Raw genomic sequence first — 18126 nt, forward strand, 5'->3', positions numbered from 1 at the left:
AATCAAGCACACAGCCATGCAATCTCCATAGACAAAACATTGGCAGTAGAATGGCCTTAATGAAGAGCTCAGTGACTTTCAACGTGGCACAGTCAAAGGATGCCACCTTTCTAACAAGTCAGTTCATCAAATATCTGCCCTGCTAGAGTTGCCCGGTCAACTGTAAGTGCTGTTATTGTGCAGTGGAAACGTCTAGGAGCAAGTGGTAGGCCACACAAGCTCACAAAATGAGACTGCACAGTGCTGAAGAGCATAGCACATAAAAATAGTCTGTCCTCAGTTGCAACACTCACTACGGAGTTCCAAACTGCTTCTGGAAGCAACATCTGCACAAGAACTGTTCGTTGGGAGCTTCATGAAATGGGTTTCCATAGCCGAGCAGTCGCACACAGGCCTAAGATCACCATGCCAATGCCAAGCGTCGGCTGGAATTGTGTAAAGCTAGGCGTCATTGGACTCTGGAGCAGTGGAAACGCGTTCTCTGGCAGAGAACGCTACCTGCCCATATGCTTAGGAATAAGGGTCTGGGGCTGTTTTTCATGGTTTGGGCCTAGGCCGCTTCGTTCCAGTGAAGGGAAATCTTAACGCTACAGCATACAATGACATTCTAGACGATTCTGTGCTTCCAACTTTGTGTCAACAGTTTGGGGAAGGCCCTTTCCTGTTTCAGCATGACAATGTCCCTTTGCACAAAGCGAGGTCCATGAAGAAATGGTTTGTCGAGATCAGTGTAGAAGAACTTGACTGCCCTGCACAGAGCCCTGACCTCAACCCCATCGAACACATTTGGGATGAATTGGAACGCAGGCTGCGAGCCAGGCCTAATTGCCCAGCATCAGTGCTCGACTTCGCTAATGCTCTTGTGGCTGAATGGAAGCAAGTCCCCACAACAATGTTCCAACATCTAGTGGAAAGCCTTCCCAGAAGAGTGGAGGCTGTTATAGCAGAAAAGGTGGGACCAACTCCATATTAATGCCCATAAATGTTGGTATGATATGTTCGAAGAGTAGGTGTCCACATACTTTTGGTCATGTAGTATCTATCTATCTATCTATCTATCTATCTATCTATCTATCTATCTATCTATCTATCTATCTATCTATCTATCTATCTATCTATCTATCTATCTATCTATCTATCTATCTATCTATCTATCTATCTATCTATCTATCTATCTATATCGTGGCTCTCATTCTGGCTCTCATTTATTGGTCATGCTTTCTTCCTCTTTGTCTCTCTCTCCTCTCCACACCCTGTCTGCTTGCTATTGCTCCACCCATCCGTTCATCCTCCTCTCCCCTCCTCTCCCCCTGCCCTCCATTTCTCCATGCTTTCTCACTGGGCATCTTCTTTATTTACCTTTACCACTCACCTGCTTCCTCTTTCACCTGACATCCCCATGGTTCTACCTCCAACAATCCAACCCCTTCCACCTGCCATTTTGAACTGCCACCTCAACCTCAACCTAAAACTAACCCCCCGCCCGGCCTGCCCTTGACGTCCCCGATCCCAAATACACTCCTCTACAAACCCCACTCCAACACTCCCCTCACAAAAAACACCAGACGCTGCAGCGGCCAGCCCGGCATCCCCCCCAGGAGAGGAGTGGTTCAAGCCGGAGGGGCCTCTGCTACAGCAGGACCTCAATGCAAACTCAGCCTCTTCCTGGATCAAACCATAGCGAATCAGAGGTAACACAAAAGACACATACAGAAGTTTGGTTGAAAGCACAGTGAGCAAACACACAGTAACACAGTAACATGTCAAGCGTGTGCACGCCCACGCATCCACACACACATGCACACACAAACCACAGCAAAGCACACACACACATGAAGTAACATGCCCCCCCCCCCCCACACACACACACACACTCTTGAAAGGTTATATGTTTAAGAATGCATGACAGTTAATTGCTTGTTCCAGTAAAGCTTTAAGGTTTGATTCAGCATTTTCATGGTAGATTATGGTGCTAAGTGTAGGGTGGGAGGGTAAATGTATGTGTGTATGTGTGTTCGTGCGCTGGTGTGCGTGTGCGTATGTGTTTGTGTGCGTGTTCGTGCACGGGTGCGAGTCTGCGTATGTGTGTTTGTGAGTGTGTGTTCGTGCGCAGGTGCGTGTGTGCATGTTTGTGTGTGTGCATACAGTGCCCTCTTGAATTATTGGCACCCTGGGTAAATACTGTATGAACTTAAAAAGGCTGTGAAAAAATTTAATTGTTGTTTATTAGCTTGATCTTCCACTCAAAATATCATATGAATCGAACCTTTAATTGAGTTAAAATTGTTCAATGAAAAACAAATGGTCATCAATAAATAAATATTTTATTCATAAACATGCATGTCACAATTATTGGCTCCCCTGCATTTAGTACTTTGTGCACCCTCCCTTTGCCAAGATAACAGCTCTGAGTCGTCTCCTATAATGTTTGATGAGTTGGGAAAACACATAGGAAGGGATTTGAGACCATTCCTCCATACAGAAACTCTCCAGATCCTTCAAGAGTGCACGGTCCTCGCTTGTGGGCTCTCCTCTTCAGCTCACCCCACAGGTTTTCAACAGGGTTTAGGTCAGGGGGCTGGGATGGCCGTCGCAAAAGCTTGATTCTACGGTCAGTGAACCATTTTAGTGTGGATTCAGAGGTATGCTTTGGATCGTTGTCCTGCCGGACGACCCAGTTTTAGCCTCCTGGTAGAGGCAGACGGGTTTTGGCCTAAAATATTCTGGTGCTTGATGGAGTCCATGATGCCATGTATCCTAACAAGGTTCCCAGGGCCTTTGGAAGTAAAACAGCCCCACAACATCACAGATCCACCACCATAATTCACAATGGGGATTAGGTTACTTTCTGCATGACCATGGCTCTTTTTACAGCTAACCCACATCTGGTGTTTGATGCCAAAAAGCTCTATTTTACTCTCATCAGACCACAGAACCTGGTTCCAATCAAAGTTCCAATGACATATAGCAAATTCCAGGCGCTTACGTTTGTGGTTTGGTGGCAGCAGAGGCGGCAACCCTTCCAAATAACTTGTTGGCATAGAGGTGGCGTCTAATTGTAGTTTTGGAGAGTTGGTGACCCCAAGATGTAACTAACTTCGGCAATTCTCCAACTGTGATCCTTGGAGATTTTTTTGCCTCTTCCATCCTCTTCCAGGCAGGATTATCACTGCTCCAGTTGTTTTACATTTCTTAATTATTGCCCTAATAGTGGAAATGTGTATTATCAGGGTTGTAGCTATCTTTTTATAGCCATTGCCGGATTTGTGAAGGTCAACAACTTTAAAAAAAAAATCTCATTTCATTTGTGTTCTCTGGCCTTTCCCGTGTTGATGGATGACTAAGGGAGTTTAGCTTGTGTGTCACCTCATATTTATACCCCAGTGAAATAGGAAGTCATGACTGGACCACTTAAGAGTTCCCAAAGAGTCAGATGAACTTTAAAAAGTAATATCTTAATCGGAATATACAGTACATTAATTCGATTTTGTTGCTAAGAATTTCTAGGGGTGCCAATAATTTTGACACGCATGTTTTTGAATAAAATAATTATTTCTTGATTAATTTTTCTTATTTTTTTTTTAATGTTTTATTTTTTTACTCAATTACAGGTCAGATTCATATGATATTTTGAGTGTAAAATCAAGCTGTTAAACAACAATGACATTTTTTCACAGCCTTTTTTCTTCATATTTACCTTGGGTGACAATCACTCAGGAGGGCACTGTACATCAGTGTATGTTTGGAAATGTATGTGTTTACATCTCCCCACATTTAACGCAGCTCGACCCCAACTATGGCTTAGCCTTTGGTCAATTTCATTCAGTTCAACTTCTTCACTTAACCTTACATTACACACACAGACAGACGCACAACCTTTAACCTCCTTTTGTGCCCTCCAGATGACCCCAAACCCCCTCTCAGTTCCTGCAGACCAGTGTAGTCCTCTCTGTCTCTCTCTCCCCCCACTCTCTATTCTCTCTCTCTCTCTCTCTCTCTCTCTCTCTCTCTCTCTCTCTCTCTCCCTCTCCTCTCCTCTCTCTCTTACTCAACCTTTTCTTCTCTCTCTCTCACCACCAAAACGCCACAACCGTTTTCCACTGAGGGGTGAGAGAATGTGCCCTGAGCGAATGGGTCCGATTAGACCTACATGACTCATTGGATCCAATAGAGGAAGAAAGAGAGGAGCCGGGCTTAATTGTGCAATGGGAGGCTAAATGGCGTTATGTAATGTGATGTGAGCGATATGATGGCCACCCCCACCTCCCCCTCCTCATCTCCTCCCTCCAGCCTTCCTTCTGTCCTTCCCAGAGACCTCGTCTGCGATCTCAGCCCAGGCCTCCACTCGAATTCACCCTCTCGGAACTCTACTCCTCCACACACACACACACAACACACAGGATTTCTCACCACATGTACTTGTAGCCTACCCCTCGACTCCCCGTCTTAGAGCCCTGCTACACACCATAAATTGAGCCCTTCAAGACCCATTTGATCAATTAAGCCAATACGCAAACGCTACCAACATAACATAAGATTCTGATCGGGAGTGTGTGGGTGTGAATGAGCTACGGTACATGTGTTTGGCTGTGGATGTCCCTCTGTCCATCGGTTAGCGCTGTGTGCGTGCAAATGTGTGTGCGTCTGCGTGTATATCTGTGTGTGTGTGTGTGTCGGCTGCGATGCTAGCCCTCTGTTCTCTGCGATGTGTGCGTTTGTGTGTATGTGTGTTAGGACCACCGTGGAGAGGAGGGTGGGGTTGTGAGGGGGGGGGGGGCCCATGTCTTCTGACTTGTCTGTTGTTGTTGTTGTCTCCCTCCTCAGGTTGTGTCGTGTCATGCGTTTGTATGTCGGCTCTTGTTGCTCTGTGTTACACTTGTCTGTCTGTCTGTCTGTCACTGTCCTCTCCCCAGTCTCTTGTCCCTCCCTCCGTCCGTCCGTGGTGTGTCCTGTGTTTTCCTTTTTGCTCCCTTTGTTTTTGTTTTGTGTTGCCGTGTCCTCTTCTCACTCCTGTGGCTCTTTACTCTGGTGTCTCCTCTCGCCTTACTCAGAGACGGCAGTACAACTGCCATGTTTAGCAGTGTACAAACAGTCACACAAACAATACACAAATCCAAGATACTGTATAATCCATACACAAATTGGAGAATTCTGAGAGAAAAAAACGGTGACTCATTTAAAACCAGATGATTGAACCAAATCAGCGTTAACATGTTTGTGTCTATATAAACTGGTAGCAGAGTAAAGGCCACTGGTGTGTACTGGTTCATTTCTTGAAGTGAAAGCTGGTTACTTCTCTCTCTTTTCTGGAATTGCCCTCCACTCAGAGGTGACCAGAACATTGTTTCATCACAGTACCAGGAGGGTGCCCAGGCCCTATGTGCTAGTCCAGAGTCAGTCCGTTGGACCTAAATCCTCTCCATTCTCCTTTACAACCCTAAACCAAGACTGACTCTGGATCAGATCTTATGCCTGCTCCCTAATCCCCAACCACCACAAATGTCCCTATATGAGTGGCATTGACTCAAGCTGACAAGCTATCGTAGTCTATAAGGCAGTAGATCTATGAATGTTAGTGGCTGGAGTGGGGGATGCATTTGGCTGTGCTGAAACACTGTTCACGAGTCTAGTGCTTTTAAGGTGTGCTTCAGTCTTTTAGTGGGAGAGCACTAAGGCCAGGCTAGATCAAAACGTATAGGTCTAGTCTAGATACTGTACACACTTTGGGAATGAACTGCTTACCGGCACTGGGCAGGTGTATAGGGCACCCCTCCACACACACAGTGTTACAAACAGACTGGCAGACAGACTGGGCAACAGACTGGCAGACAGACTGGGCAACAGACTGGCAGACAGACTGGCAGACAGACTGGCAGACAGACTGGCAGACAGACTGGCAGACAGACTGATTTACAAGCAGACAGACAGACAGACAGACAGACAGACAGACAGACAGACAGACAGACAGACAGACAGACAGACAGACAGACAGACAGACAGACAGACAGACAGACAGACAGACAGACAGACAGACAGACAGACCAACCATAAGACAGACACACTGCTACGTGCAGTGCTAGATAAGTGACGGTAGTAGCCGTACGGTCTGTGGTGACTAGCTGACTGGTGTTAGTGGTGGTTAGTGTGTTGAGCCACAGCCCCTGATGGCCCTGTAATAATAATAATAGCAGCTTCATCCACACTCTAAAAGCAAAAAAAGACATCCTCCAAAGGTGCCCCAAAATGGCTGCCGGCCTTCCGCTTTTAAAGTGGGATATAGTGCTTTAAACCTCCCCTTCTTCCCCTTCGTCCTCCTCCTCCTCCTCCTTCTGGCGCTTCTCCTTTGTTTCTGTGCCCAGAGTGGTTCTGCTGGTTAATAGCTTTATTTTATTGTGGTTTATTTTATAACACGTGCAGCTTTGACCTCTGTTGACAAATGCTAAAGTGCAGAGGTCAGGAGAAGTTAAAGCTTGGAGGCTTTGGCTCCTTACGTCTATACCCTGCATCCCAATATCTGTCCTGACTCCTGAAGTGTGCACTTGTTCACTCCCCCTCATAGATTTAAAAGAAAAAGATTGGTATGCCTCAAACATATGGTGGAAACTCTGTCTAGAGCAAATCCAATGGTTACACAAATCCAATGCTTTTCAAATGCGCTGGGGGAAGCACAAGCGTACACTTCAGAAGAAAGGACATATTGGGAAGCAGCCTTTCTCTCCCTCTCTCTTTAATACTTTCCTCTGATAAATATTCTATAGTGTAATAGTGTAATTGGTGTGTTTGAGGGTGTGTGTGGATATTGTGTTGTGTTTTATGTACAATGATGTGTGTATAATTTGTTTATTGGTGGTTATTATTTTCTTGTCTGTAATGTACTGTGGGGTTTTCTTACTTATGAGTTTTATTTTATTTTTCACCTCCTTTCCTTCTTCATCTTTACCGCTCCTCCTCTTTTCCTTTCACACTCTCTCTCTTGCCAAGGAAACAGTGGAAGAGAGCATTCTGGGACTTTTGTGCAAAGCATTCTGGGTTAGATTATTAATTTCACTTTAATAATATGTAAATATGTTGTACTAGTAAGTAATCAAATCTGATAATACTAAATGTAGTCATCAAACCATGCTCCCACGATGCACTGAGTTCAAGTTGTATTATTATTATTATTTATTCTACAGTGTTTGTTTATCATTTTAGTATTTTGCTTTTTATTCTCATCATGTACTATTAATTAGAATGTATTATTTTGCGAAAGACCTCATCAAATCCTATCCCTATTAACCCTAAAGCAGACAGCAGTGCAGCATCAGCCCTCAGGACTCTTATTGGAGCAGAGTGGCTTTGTCCTGTAAGAGCTGATCCGGGACCAGGGTGAATCTCCTCCCTAAGGATTCCTAGTGGAGCAGAGAACCTTTGTCCTGTAAGAGCTGATCCAGGACCAAAGTGTTCCCCTGAGAGCAGCTTGAGTGGCACTTACAGTCTGTCAGGCTCTGCTTTTAAAACACTGGAGTAGTCCAGGAGTGCTTCCAAAATGGCACCCTATTCCCTATGAAGTTCACTACCTCAATGTGCACTGGTTAAAAGTAGTGCACTATATAGGGAATAGGGTGCCATATTTGACTGGAGTGGGTTTGTTTAGAATTAGTGGTCCGTTCAATTAATCTCTCTCATGTGAACTGTTCCAGTTGATCTCTTCTCCATTGATTTCCCCCCATGGACACAAAGCACCACCGCCATTAGGCTGCTGCTCTCTCTGTGCTGCACTCGGAATCATTGATGGACAGAAGGAGATGACGTTCCACAATGGTGTTCTCTCTCACTCTTCCCCTCTCCCTATTTCTCTCTCTGCTTCTCACTCTCCCTCTCCCTCTTTATCTCTTTGCCACTTTGTGGTCATCAGATGGTCATCTGAATCAGGGTTAGTTTGGCAGCTGGGGTGAAAGAGGAGCGATTACGATAGAGGAAACCAAGTCTAGATTTAACTTTAGCCTGCAGCTTTGATATGTGCTGAGAGAAGGACAGTGTACCATCTAGCCATACTCTCAAGTACTTGTATGAGGTGACTACCTCAAGCTCTAAACCCTCAGAGGTAGTAATCACACCTATGGGGAGAGGGGCATTCTTCTTACCAAACCACATGACCTTTGTTTTGGAGGTGTTCAGAACAAGGTTAAGGGTAGAGAAAGCTTGTTGGACACTAAGAAATCTTTGTTGTAGAGTATTTAACACAAAATCCGGAGAGGGGCCAGCTGAGTATAAGACTGTATCATCTGCATATAAATGGATGTGAGCGCTTTCTACTGCCCGAGTTATGTTGTTGATGTAAATTTGAGAAGAGCGTGGGGCCTAGGATCGAGCCTTGGTGTACTCCCTTGATGACAGGCAGTGGCTGAGACAGCAGATTTTCTGACTTTATACACTGCACTCTTTGAGAGAGGTAGTTAGCAAACCAGGCCAAAGACCCCTCAGAGACACCAATACTCCTTAGCCGGCCCACAAGAATGGAATGGTCTACCGTATCAAAAGCTTTGGCCAAGTCAATAAAAATAGCAGCACAACATTGTTTAGGATCAAGGGCAATGGTGACATCATTGACGACCTTTAAGGTTGCAGTGACAGATCCATAACCTGAGCGGAAACCAGATTGCATACCAGAGAGAATACCATATACAGCAGGAAAGCCAGTCAGTTTATTATTGACAAGTTTTTCCAACACTTTTGATAAACAGGACAAAATAGAAATAGGACTATAACAGTTAGGATCAGCTTGATCTCCCCCTTTAAATAATGAATGGACCGTGGCTGCCTTCCAAGCAATGGGAACCTCCCCAGAAAGGAGAGACAGGTTAAAAAGGTTGGAGATAGGCTTGGCGATGAGTCAGATAGGAATCCTGACTTAATGAAGTTGTGATTAAAGAGCTCAGCCATGTGCTTCTTGTCAGTAACAACCACATCATCAACTTTAAGGGACATGGGCAGCTGTGAGGAGGGTTTATTCTCCAGGTATTTAACCGTTTTCCAGAATTTATTGGGGTTAGACCCACAGAGAGAGAACTGCTCCTGAAAGTAACTAACTTTGGCCTTCCAGATAGCCTGAGTGCACTTATTTCTCATTTGCCTGAATGAGAGCCAGTCAGCCTGAGTATGCGTGTGCCGAGCCTTTCGCCAAATGCAATTCTTGAGGTGGAGTAACTCTGCAAGATCACGGTCGAACCAGGGGCTGAACCTTTTTTGAACTCTCATTTTTTTTATGGGGGGTGTTTGTTAATAATACTCCAGAAAATATTTAAAAAAGAAGGTCCAAGCGTCTTCGACAGAGGGGATCAAGCTGATTCTATACCATTTTACAGAGGCCAGTTCATGAAGGAAGGCTTTCTCATAAAAGATTTTTAGCAAACGTCTATGACAAATCAGGACAGGTTGTTTCACTGAGCAGCCATTGTGAACTCAGGCTGTAAAACAGTGATCACTAAAGTATTACAGAAAACACCAGACTGATGCCTGTCAGTATTATTTGTGAGGATAACATCAAGAAGAGTAGTCTTTTCTGGGTGTTTGGAGTCATACCTTGTGAGATTGGTAATAATCTGAGAATGATTTAGGGAATCCAATTGATTTAGGACTTGGTCAGGTGGTTTAAACATGTCCCAGTTTAGGTCACCTAGCAGGACAAATTCAGACTTAGTATAAGGGGCCAGGAGAGAGCTTAGGGTACAGGCCGGTGCTGATGGAGGACGATAGCACCCAGCAACAGTCAACAAAGAGCTATTTGAAAGTTTAATACTTAAAACCAGCAAATCAAATTGTTTGGGGACAGACTTGGTAGAGACAATCGAGCACTGAAGGTGATCCTTGGTAAAGATTGCCACTCCCCCACCTTTGGAAGATCTGTCTTGCCGAAAAAGGTTATAACCAGAAAGATTAACATCAGTATTCAAAACACTCTTCCTTAGCCATGTCTCAGTAATGACCAACACATCTGGATTGGAGCTTTGATCCCACACTTTCAATTGATCAATTTTAGGTAATAAGCTTCTAGTGTTAACGTGTAGAAAACCCTACACGGTAGCAGAAATCAGTGAAGCAGATATCAGAGCACAAGTCAGAATTAGGGCTAGCAACAGTAGATGGGCCAGAGTGTACATGCACATTTCCAGATATCATCAACAGTAATACAATCAAGGCACAGCATAGGACAGGGAGAGCTCCTCAGTGCTGATTTATGACATCTGAATGTGCATCAGATGGCTACAAGATCATATTGTACAGCAATTTCATCAGGTAACATGAATACAAAGCCGGCGAGAGGTGGTTCGAATGGGATGTGTAACTAATAGGGAGTAAGAGTCCCGAGTGTGGGAACAAACATTGTTCGTAGTCAACAATGCATGCAGGAGTCTTGAGGCAAATAGCAAAATGTACAATAATTAAAAAATATATATATAACAACATGGGGCTAGCCATTGTAAGTTCAGAGTCACTCGCCCCAACAGTGCTTGTGTGCTGGAGGTGAGTGAAGGCTCGGGTGGGGCGGGGGGGGGGGCTGTACCAGACAGGGGGAGACAACCAGGGCAGACGGTAAACAGATCACATGTGACAGTGACATAGAGTCTGCATTATGTCAACAAATAGACTGGGCTATACTGCAGGTGACAGTGAGACCTGGAGGGTGTGTGTGTGTGTGTGTGTGTGTGTGTGTGTGTGTGTGTGTGTGTGTGTGTGTGTGTGTGTGTGTGTGTGTGTGTGTTATTTATTGTCATGTCTCGGTCATTGACGCCAACATGGAATCATTTCTACTGTATATACTCTGGTTATCCTCTGTATATACAGAACATATATGTGTAACATACATCTAAGGGTTATGTTCATTGTAGCAGTGTCAGTACAACAAACTGTTTCCTGTTTCTTAGATGTGATTGCGTCGAATATTACCATAATACTGAACTAACCCTTTTCACCTCATGGAATATTTCTCTTTCTCTTTCTGTCCTGTCCCTCCCCCTCTCTCTTTCTCTCCATTTTACTATTTTCCCCTCTCTCTCTCTCTCTCTCTCTCTCTCTCTCTCTCTCTTCCACCCTTTCCCCCCTCTCTCTTTCTCCTTCAATCTCTCTTTTCTGCCCTCCCTCATCTTTCTCGCTCTTTCTTTTCCGCCCCATTCTCTCTCTCTCTCTCGCTCTCTCTCATCTCTTTCTTTCTCTCTTTTTCTCTCTCTCTCTCTCCGTCATGGGCCACTATCAAGGTACATGCAATATGCATGAGGAAAAGAACAGTATGATTAGATTCTTCAGGAGGAGATGTAGTAGGTTCATTCATCTATAGCGCCCCTCTCACTCTCCCCATCGTAAGTAATGTGTGTTCAGCATGTGTGTTCATATATGTGTCCATGTGACATAGCAGAGAGCTGGCCATCTAGGCCCCAGTGTGGTTTCCTATGAATCAACTCAATGTTCTTTGGGGATATGGTGTTTGTGTGTTAAAACGTGGTTCTGTTTGCCATGCTATGTCTGATACATACAGATGTTCTACTGTATGTATGGTTACTGTGTCAATTGTGTTGTTGTCTGTCATCATCCATAAATGTGAAAAATGTGTTTCAAATATTGCCTCGGGCGATTACAAATCTACATGTTGTTTCGTAATGTGAAATAACAATAATCAGCCAATGCAAATATATCATAATTTATATATAATACTAAAAAAGTGGGAAAGTAATAAGAAACATTTATGCAAATTAAATCTATAAATTAAAATGTACTATACTTTGGCAGTTTAAAACCATGTATAGTACAGTTGAAATCGGAAGTTTACATACACTTTAGCCAAATACATTTAAACTCAGTTTTTCACAATTCCTGACATTTAATCCTAGTAAAAATTCCCTGTCTTAGGTCAGTTAGGATCACCACTTTATTTTAAGAATGTGAAATGTCAGAATAATAGTACCGATAATGATTTATTTCAGCTTTTATTTCTTTCATCACATTCCCAGTGGGTCAGAAGTTTACATACACTCAATTAGTATTTGGTAGCATTGCCTTTAAATTGCTTAACTTGGGTCAAACGTTTCAGGTAGCCTTCCACAAGCTTCCCACAATAAGTTGGGTGAATTTTGGACCATTCCTCCTGACAGAGCTGGTGTAACTGAGTCAGGTTTGCAGGCCTCCTTGCTCGCACACGCTTTTTTCAGTTCTGCCCACAAATGTTCTATAGGATTGAGGTCAGGGCTTTGTGATGGCTACTCCAATAACTTGACTTTGTTGTCGATAAGCCATTTTGCCACAACTTTGGAAGTATGCTTGGGGTCATTGTCCATTTGGAAGACCCATTTGCGACCAAGCTTTAACTTCCTGACTGATATCTTGAGATGTTGCTTCAATATATCCACATTATTTTCCTACCTCATGATGCAATCTATTTTGTGAAGTGCACCAGTCCCTCCTGCAGCAAAGCACCCCCTCAACATGATGCTGCCACCTCCGTGCTTCACGGATGGGATGGTGTTCTTCGGCTTGCAAGCCTCCCCCTTTTTCCTCCAAACATAACGATGGTCATTATGGCCAAACAGTTCTAATTCTGTTTTATCAGACCAGAGGACATTTCTCCTAAAAGTACGATCTTTGTCCCCATGTGCAGTTGCAAACCGTAGTCTTGCATTATTTATGGCGATTTTGGAGCAGTGGCTTCTTCCTTTATGAGCGGCCTTTCAGGTTATGTCGATATAGGACTCGTTTTACTGTGGATATAGATACTTTTGTACCTGTTTCCTCCAGCATCTTCACAAGGTCCTTTGCTGTTGTTCTGGGATTGATTTGCACTTTTCACACCAAAGTACGTTCATCTCTAGGAGACAGAACGCGTCTCCTTCCTGAGCGGTATGACGGCTGCGTAGTCCCATGGTGTTTATACTTGCGTACTATTGTTTGTACAGATGAACGTGGTACCTTTAGGTGTTTGGAAATTGCTCTCAAGGATGAACCGGACTTGTGGAGGTCTACAATGTTTTTCTTATGTCTTGCCTGATTTCTTTTGATTTTCCCATGATGTCAAGCAAAGAGGCACTGAGTTGGAAACCAGACCTTGAAATACATCCACAGGTACACCTCCAATTGACTCAAATGATGTCAATTAGCCTATCAGAAGCTTCTAAAGCCATGACATCATTTTCTGGAATTTTCCAAGCTGTTTAAAGGCACAGTCAACATAGTGTATGTAAACTTCTGACCCACTGGAATTGTGATACAGTGAATTATAAGTGAAATAATCTGTCTGTAAACAATTGGAAAGATTACTTGTGTCATGAACAAAGTAGATGTCCTAACCGACTTGCCACAGCTATAGTTTGTTAACAAGAAATTTGTGGAGTGGTTGAAAAACGAGTTTTAATGACTCCAACCTAAGTGTATGTAAACTTCCAACTTCAACTGTATATGCATGTATTTAAGCTGCTTGTATTTAATGCCACAGTGAATCTACAGTGATAGATACTACAGTGATACCACAATAATACTACAGTGATACTACACTAATACCACAGTGATACGATACTACAGTGTTATTGTAACAATACTACAGTGATACTACAGTAATACTACTTTAGTGATAGTACAGTTGTATTACAGTGATACTACACTAATACTACAGTGATACTACAGTTGTATTACAGTAATTCTACAGCACACATATTATTGAACTCTATTGCTACAAAGGTATCTACTGCACAATACTGGTGTATATAGCCTATACAGTATCTGACATCAACTACCTGAGCATGCATATTTATTTACATCACCTACCAACGATCCAAACACTAGATATAATACAAAATGGCTGCCATAACAAAGTATATAACAACTCTGATATTGGAAACCTTATCTACATGTAGATTTGCGCTGGGGGAAATATTTGTCCCCTTGTACCCCCTTGTTTTCCTCCCTCACTCCCCTCTTTCTCCCCCCTCCCCTCCCTCCCCCTCTCAGACTAACTTCCATGTTCCGTTCCATCCCATCCCCAGGACATCCCCAGTCATTACACCTGCGTAGCATAACTAAAGTTTGACCTGAGGTACGTACAACCGACTAGCTTCTTGCCCTCCTCCTCTGTAATACTATCTTCACACTATCAAGCTGACCCGAACCATGAAGCGCTGGCTCAGATATCTTTTTTTCACATTGTCCATTCCAGCAGAGTTCCAGCAACTGTAGTGGATGCATAATCACTAACCAGGCCAGCGCAGTACAGCTTGGTTGGACTCGGCTCTGTTTGGCTCGGTAGTGTGAAAAGGGTATAGGAGGAACAAGCTGGTATGTCACGGCTTTGGCAGGAACAGTGCTTCATTCTGCTGCATTAAACAACCAGGCTTTGCCGTAAAGCCATGTAGATTGGTGAATGTGTGAATGTGTTCAACCTGATAAATGTAAGGATGTAATGCAAGGATGGAGTAGAATTACATCCATTAGCTTTTACAAATCTAAAAGTGAATTCAAGTAGATTTTTTTATACTCTTGAGATCTAATCGCATTGATAATCTTTGATAGTGATGCACAATGCATGTTTTACAGCAAGAAATCTTTGGCAATGCATATAGATCACATACTAGCAGGCCAGTTTTAACTCATCTTGTTTTATTGGGTGTGTGTGTGTGTGTGTGTGTGTGTGTGTGTGTGTGTGTGTGTGTGTGTGTGTGTGTGTGTGTGTGTGTGTGTGTGTGTGTGTGTGTGTGTGTGTGTGTGTGTGTGTGTGTGTGTGTGTGTGTGTGTGTGTGTGTGTGCGTGCGTGCGTGCGTTCGAGTGTGTGTGTGAGAATACAGTATGCATTTGTGTCAAAAATTAAGCTATGAAACAGTTAAGTTCTCCCGAGTGCTAGTCAAACAATAGGAGTTCCTGATAAAGTCAATAAAAAAAACGAGTAGATTATTCAAAAAGAGATCATATTTGTACCGTTTATTGGCTAATTTGTTATAATTATTATATTATTATTTTGCTCTCTTTGTTGATAGTGATGGTTTGACATTTTTTGTGATAATTTAATGAACTATTTTTGCTTGTACTTCTATCTCTCTCTCTCAGTCTCTTTCTCTCTGTCACCTCCTAGTTGTAAGGTGCATGTTGCATGGTGTGTTGGATGCTGTGAGGGAGGTGATCTGGGTAACGTTAGATGAACAGTACGGCCAATAGCCATTAGCCAATCAAACTGTCACTACCAACCACATATTCGCCTATCTATCTATTGTATTTACACATAGCCTAGTTCTAAGTCATTATATAGGGCCGGGAGTTTTGTCCAGACCACCTGATCCGACCAAGAAAAACCCAAGGTTCTATTTCAGAGTTATATAATGAGGGCCCAGAGTTTTTCCCAACCCTGTGACCTGACCAAGGAAAACCTCCCAGTCCTGTTTCATGACATTACAATTCCACAAATGAATCATTACGCTAGGTATGCCTGGAATCCGTCCAACGGTTACCAACCGTTACTCATGGTTACCACATTGTTCTTTCCCACCTCAACCTCTCCTGAGCAGGGCCTTCGTCCCGGTCCCTGTCCTGTCCTGGTCTCAGCGAGCTGAGCTAAGCGAAGCTTCTTTAAAGCCTGAAAACAAACATGTCATTACTGTAGGACACGATCTCTGTTTGGGAGATATCGATCTCACACACACGCACACGCACGCACGCACGCACGCACGCACGCACGCTCTTCCTAATCAGCTAAGAGTTGCAGGGCTGGGATTGATGTGGGCTGTTACAAGGGTCGACGTCTCAAACACAAAGAGTTTGAATAGAGAGACCAACACAGGAGGTTATCCTACACAGCCATGCACTGTACCTTAGAATAATGATGCGTGTACTGTACCCTACACCGAAAGTGATGCTAGTCAGATGCATGTGTAAAGATATGAAAACAGTAATGCATGCTAAAGCATAAATATATTGTATTTAGAGAGCAGACACATGCACATATATTTACACATCATCCATTTAGACATTAACAGTACATGCTCAGTACATGCTCAAGTTTGAAAGAATCCTGGAAATTCCTGTACCCTCAAACAGGCACACAATCCATTAACACACACACACACACACACACACACACACACACACACACACACACACACACACACACACACACACACACTCTCTCATCACACCCGCTCTGCCAAAGAGGAGTGGTCAGGTTGTGAAGAACACGATGACCCAGATCTGTCGCATAGCTGTAGCGTACTATCCAGGCAGTATTACCCAGCATACCTCCTGTTCACAGCACCAGCCCATGACTGAGTGGCTCCTATAGGCAATGCATTAATGTAAGAACCTGGCGTTAAACAAACTAATCCGGCCACGACAACGTTAGCCCAGTGCTCCCCAACCCCAAATCTGCCCCTCAGTGTGGTATTCTAAGTTCTAGGTCTAAGTTTTAAATTCCAGACACAGGCCCAACTAATCTGGAAGTATAGTAATGATATTAATACTTTGTAGTTGTGATAGTAATTCAGCGTTGTATTATTTTGTTTTGTGTTCTTTTCAGATTTTGATTTGTTTGTGATGAGCCATGTTTTGTCTCTCATTTTGTTTGTTGGTTTGTGTCAGTGTGAGGAGAGGGATGGGAGCCTACAACCTCTCCCTGTGCTGTTGGCGACTATGGCCCACATTTAATCAACTACAGATATTGAAAGAAACCGCACTACCTGCTGAAGAAAAACAGCATAGACCAGCCTTCGTTGCGTTTTCTCTGGTGACCAGCCTTCATTGTGTTTTCTCTGGTGACCCGCCTTTGTTGCATTTTCTCTGGTGACCAGTCTTTGTTGTGTTTTCACCAGTGACCAGCCTTCGTTGTGTTTATGCCGGCGACCAGACTTCGCTGTGTTTTTGACACTGATGACCAACATAAGCTGGTCACCTGCAAAACCAGCATCAAGTCACATTATGCTGGCTTGAAAAGGGATTTCTTATTCCTATTGGAATCCAGACTGAGTAGGGATATCCAATAATTGGACCTTTCATTCATTCACTCACTCACTCAAAATCTGCATTCAGCACAACTGCCATGGTTAGAAAAATGTATTAATGAGACTACTACCTAAACCATCTAAACTGGAACAACCATTTCAGTAACGGGAGCAATAAATCCAAATAACAGATTTGATTAGCTGAGAAAAAGATGTAGTATAAGATAAATAGATTAATTAATCAATCAATGTACATGCAAAACACTTTTTTTGTAACACTTTTGCATATCAGGAAGTGTTCTCTGCTGCTGTGATGGTTGTGAAGAACTACCATGTTTTCCATTTATGCCATAAAATGCACTGTTAAAAAGTCCTGTCATTTTACGGTACAGTACAGGCTACTTGTTGTAGTGAAAGTAAGGTAAACAACAGGTTACTGAAGTTTTTCAGACAAATGTAAGGTGTTAATGCTGTAAAAGGACAGTATGCTGCTGAATGTTGGTTACTTGAGACTATACCTCACTTTGGATTTGAACTCACAACCTGTTGGTTGTTAATGACCTGAATGTCCTGCTAACCCCACCAGGTCTGTGGTATGACAGAGATTGGCCACAGATTAAAGGCAAGAATACATTTCTGCACTTTGCTAAAAGTTGCCAAGAACCAAGTAAATAATTGTCAGATTATCTGACAACACCAATGAAAGAATAGCAGTGCTTGATGTAAAGTGTGCATAAATACTTTGGGGATTTCCACCAGGAGCATCTTTATTACCAATAACATATATCCCCACACTCAAAATTAGGGTACAGTTAGAGTACAGTCTTGTTCCCTGGAGTACAAAAAGGTCAAAGGTAGACATAAGGTACCTTCAGAGGTACACATAGGAACTCACATGGTATTGGTTGGTTCCTTTTAGGGTACATGTATGGATAATCTAGTATAATGGTACATTTTTCTACCCAATATTTTTTTAATATAAGGTACAATCATCACTTCACTTTGAAATGTAGGTGGGGGAATGTATATATGTGTGTTTTGCCAAACACCAGTTGAAGTGTTGTACCAGTTTAAGGGGGTGTGATGGGAAACTGAGGCCTTCTGAAGGCTTCAGCGCATTCACCAAATTGTGCCGTAAAACAGTTCATTACTCAGAGCTTCATTATCTGTTCACAATGTACAT

General features: G+C 43.2%; 1 protein-coding gene across 3 annotated transcripts in view; it reads left to right on the top strand.

The window, feature by feature from the left end:
- The window catches only part of LOC106583948 (potassium voltage-gated channel subfamily C member 1), a 126908-nt gene that overhangs the window by 87157 nt on the left and 21625 nt on the right, over positions 1-18126 (top strand). Inside the window, exon 4 of one of the 3 annotated variants that reach the window (XM_045705883.1) lies at positions 1566-1838. The exons of the other annotated variants lie outside the window; for them this stretch is intronic. Within the exon in view, the coding sequence (XP_045561839.1) occupies positions 1566-1681 (116 nt within the window). The 3' untranslated portion in view covers positions 1682-1838. Of the gene's footprint in view, positions 1-1565; positions 1839-18126 lie in introns of those variants that run through there. 3 annotated transcript variants of the gene reach the window in all.

The sequence above is a fragment of the Salmo salar genome, chromosome ssa23 (genome assembly GCF_905237065.1).
Source record: "Salmo salar chromosome ssa23, Ssal_v3.1, whole genome shotgun sequence".
NCBI classification, from domain to species: domain Eukaryota; kingdom Metazoa; phylum Chordata; class Actinopteri; order Salmoniformes; family Salmonidae; genus Salmo; species Salmo salar.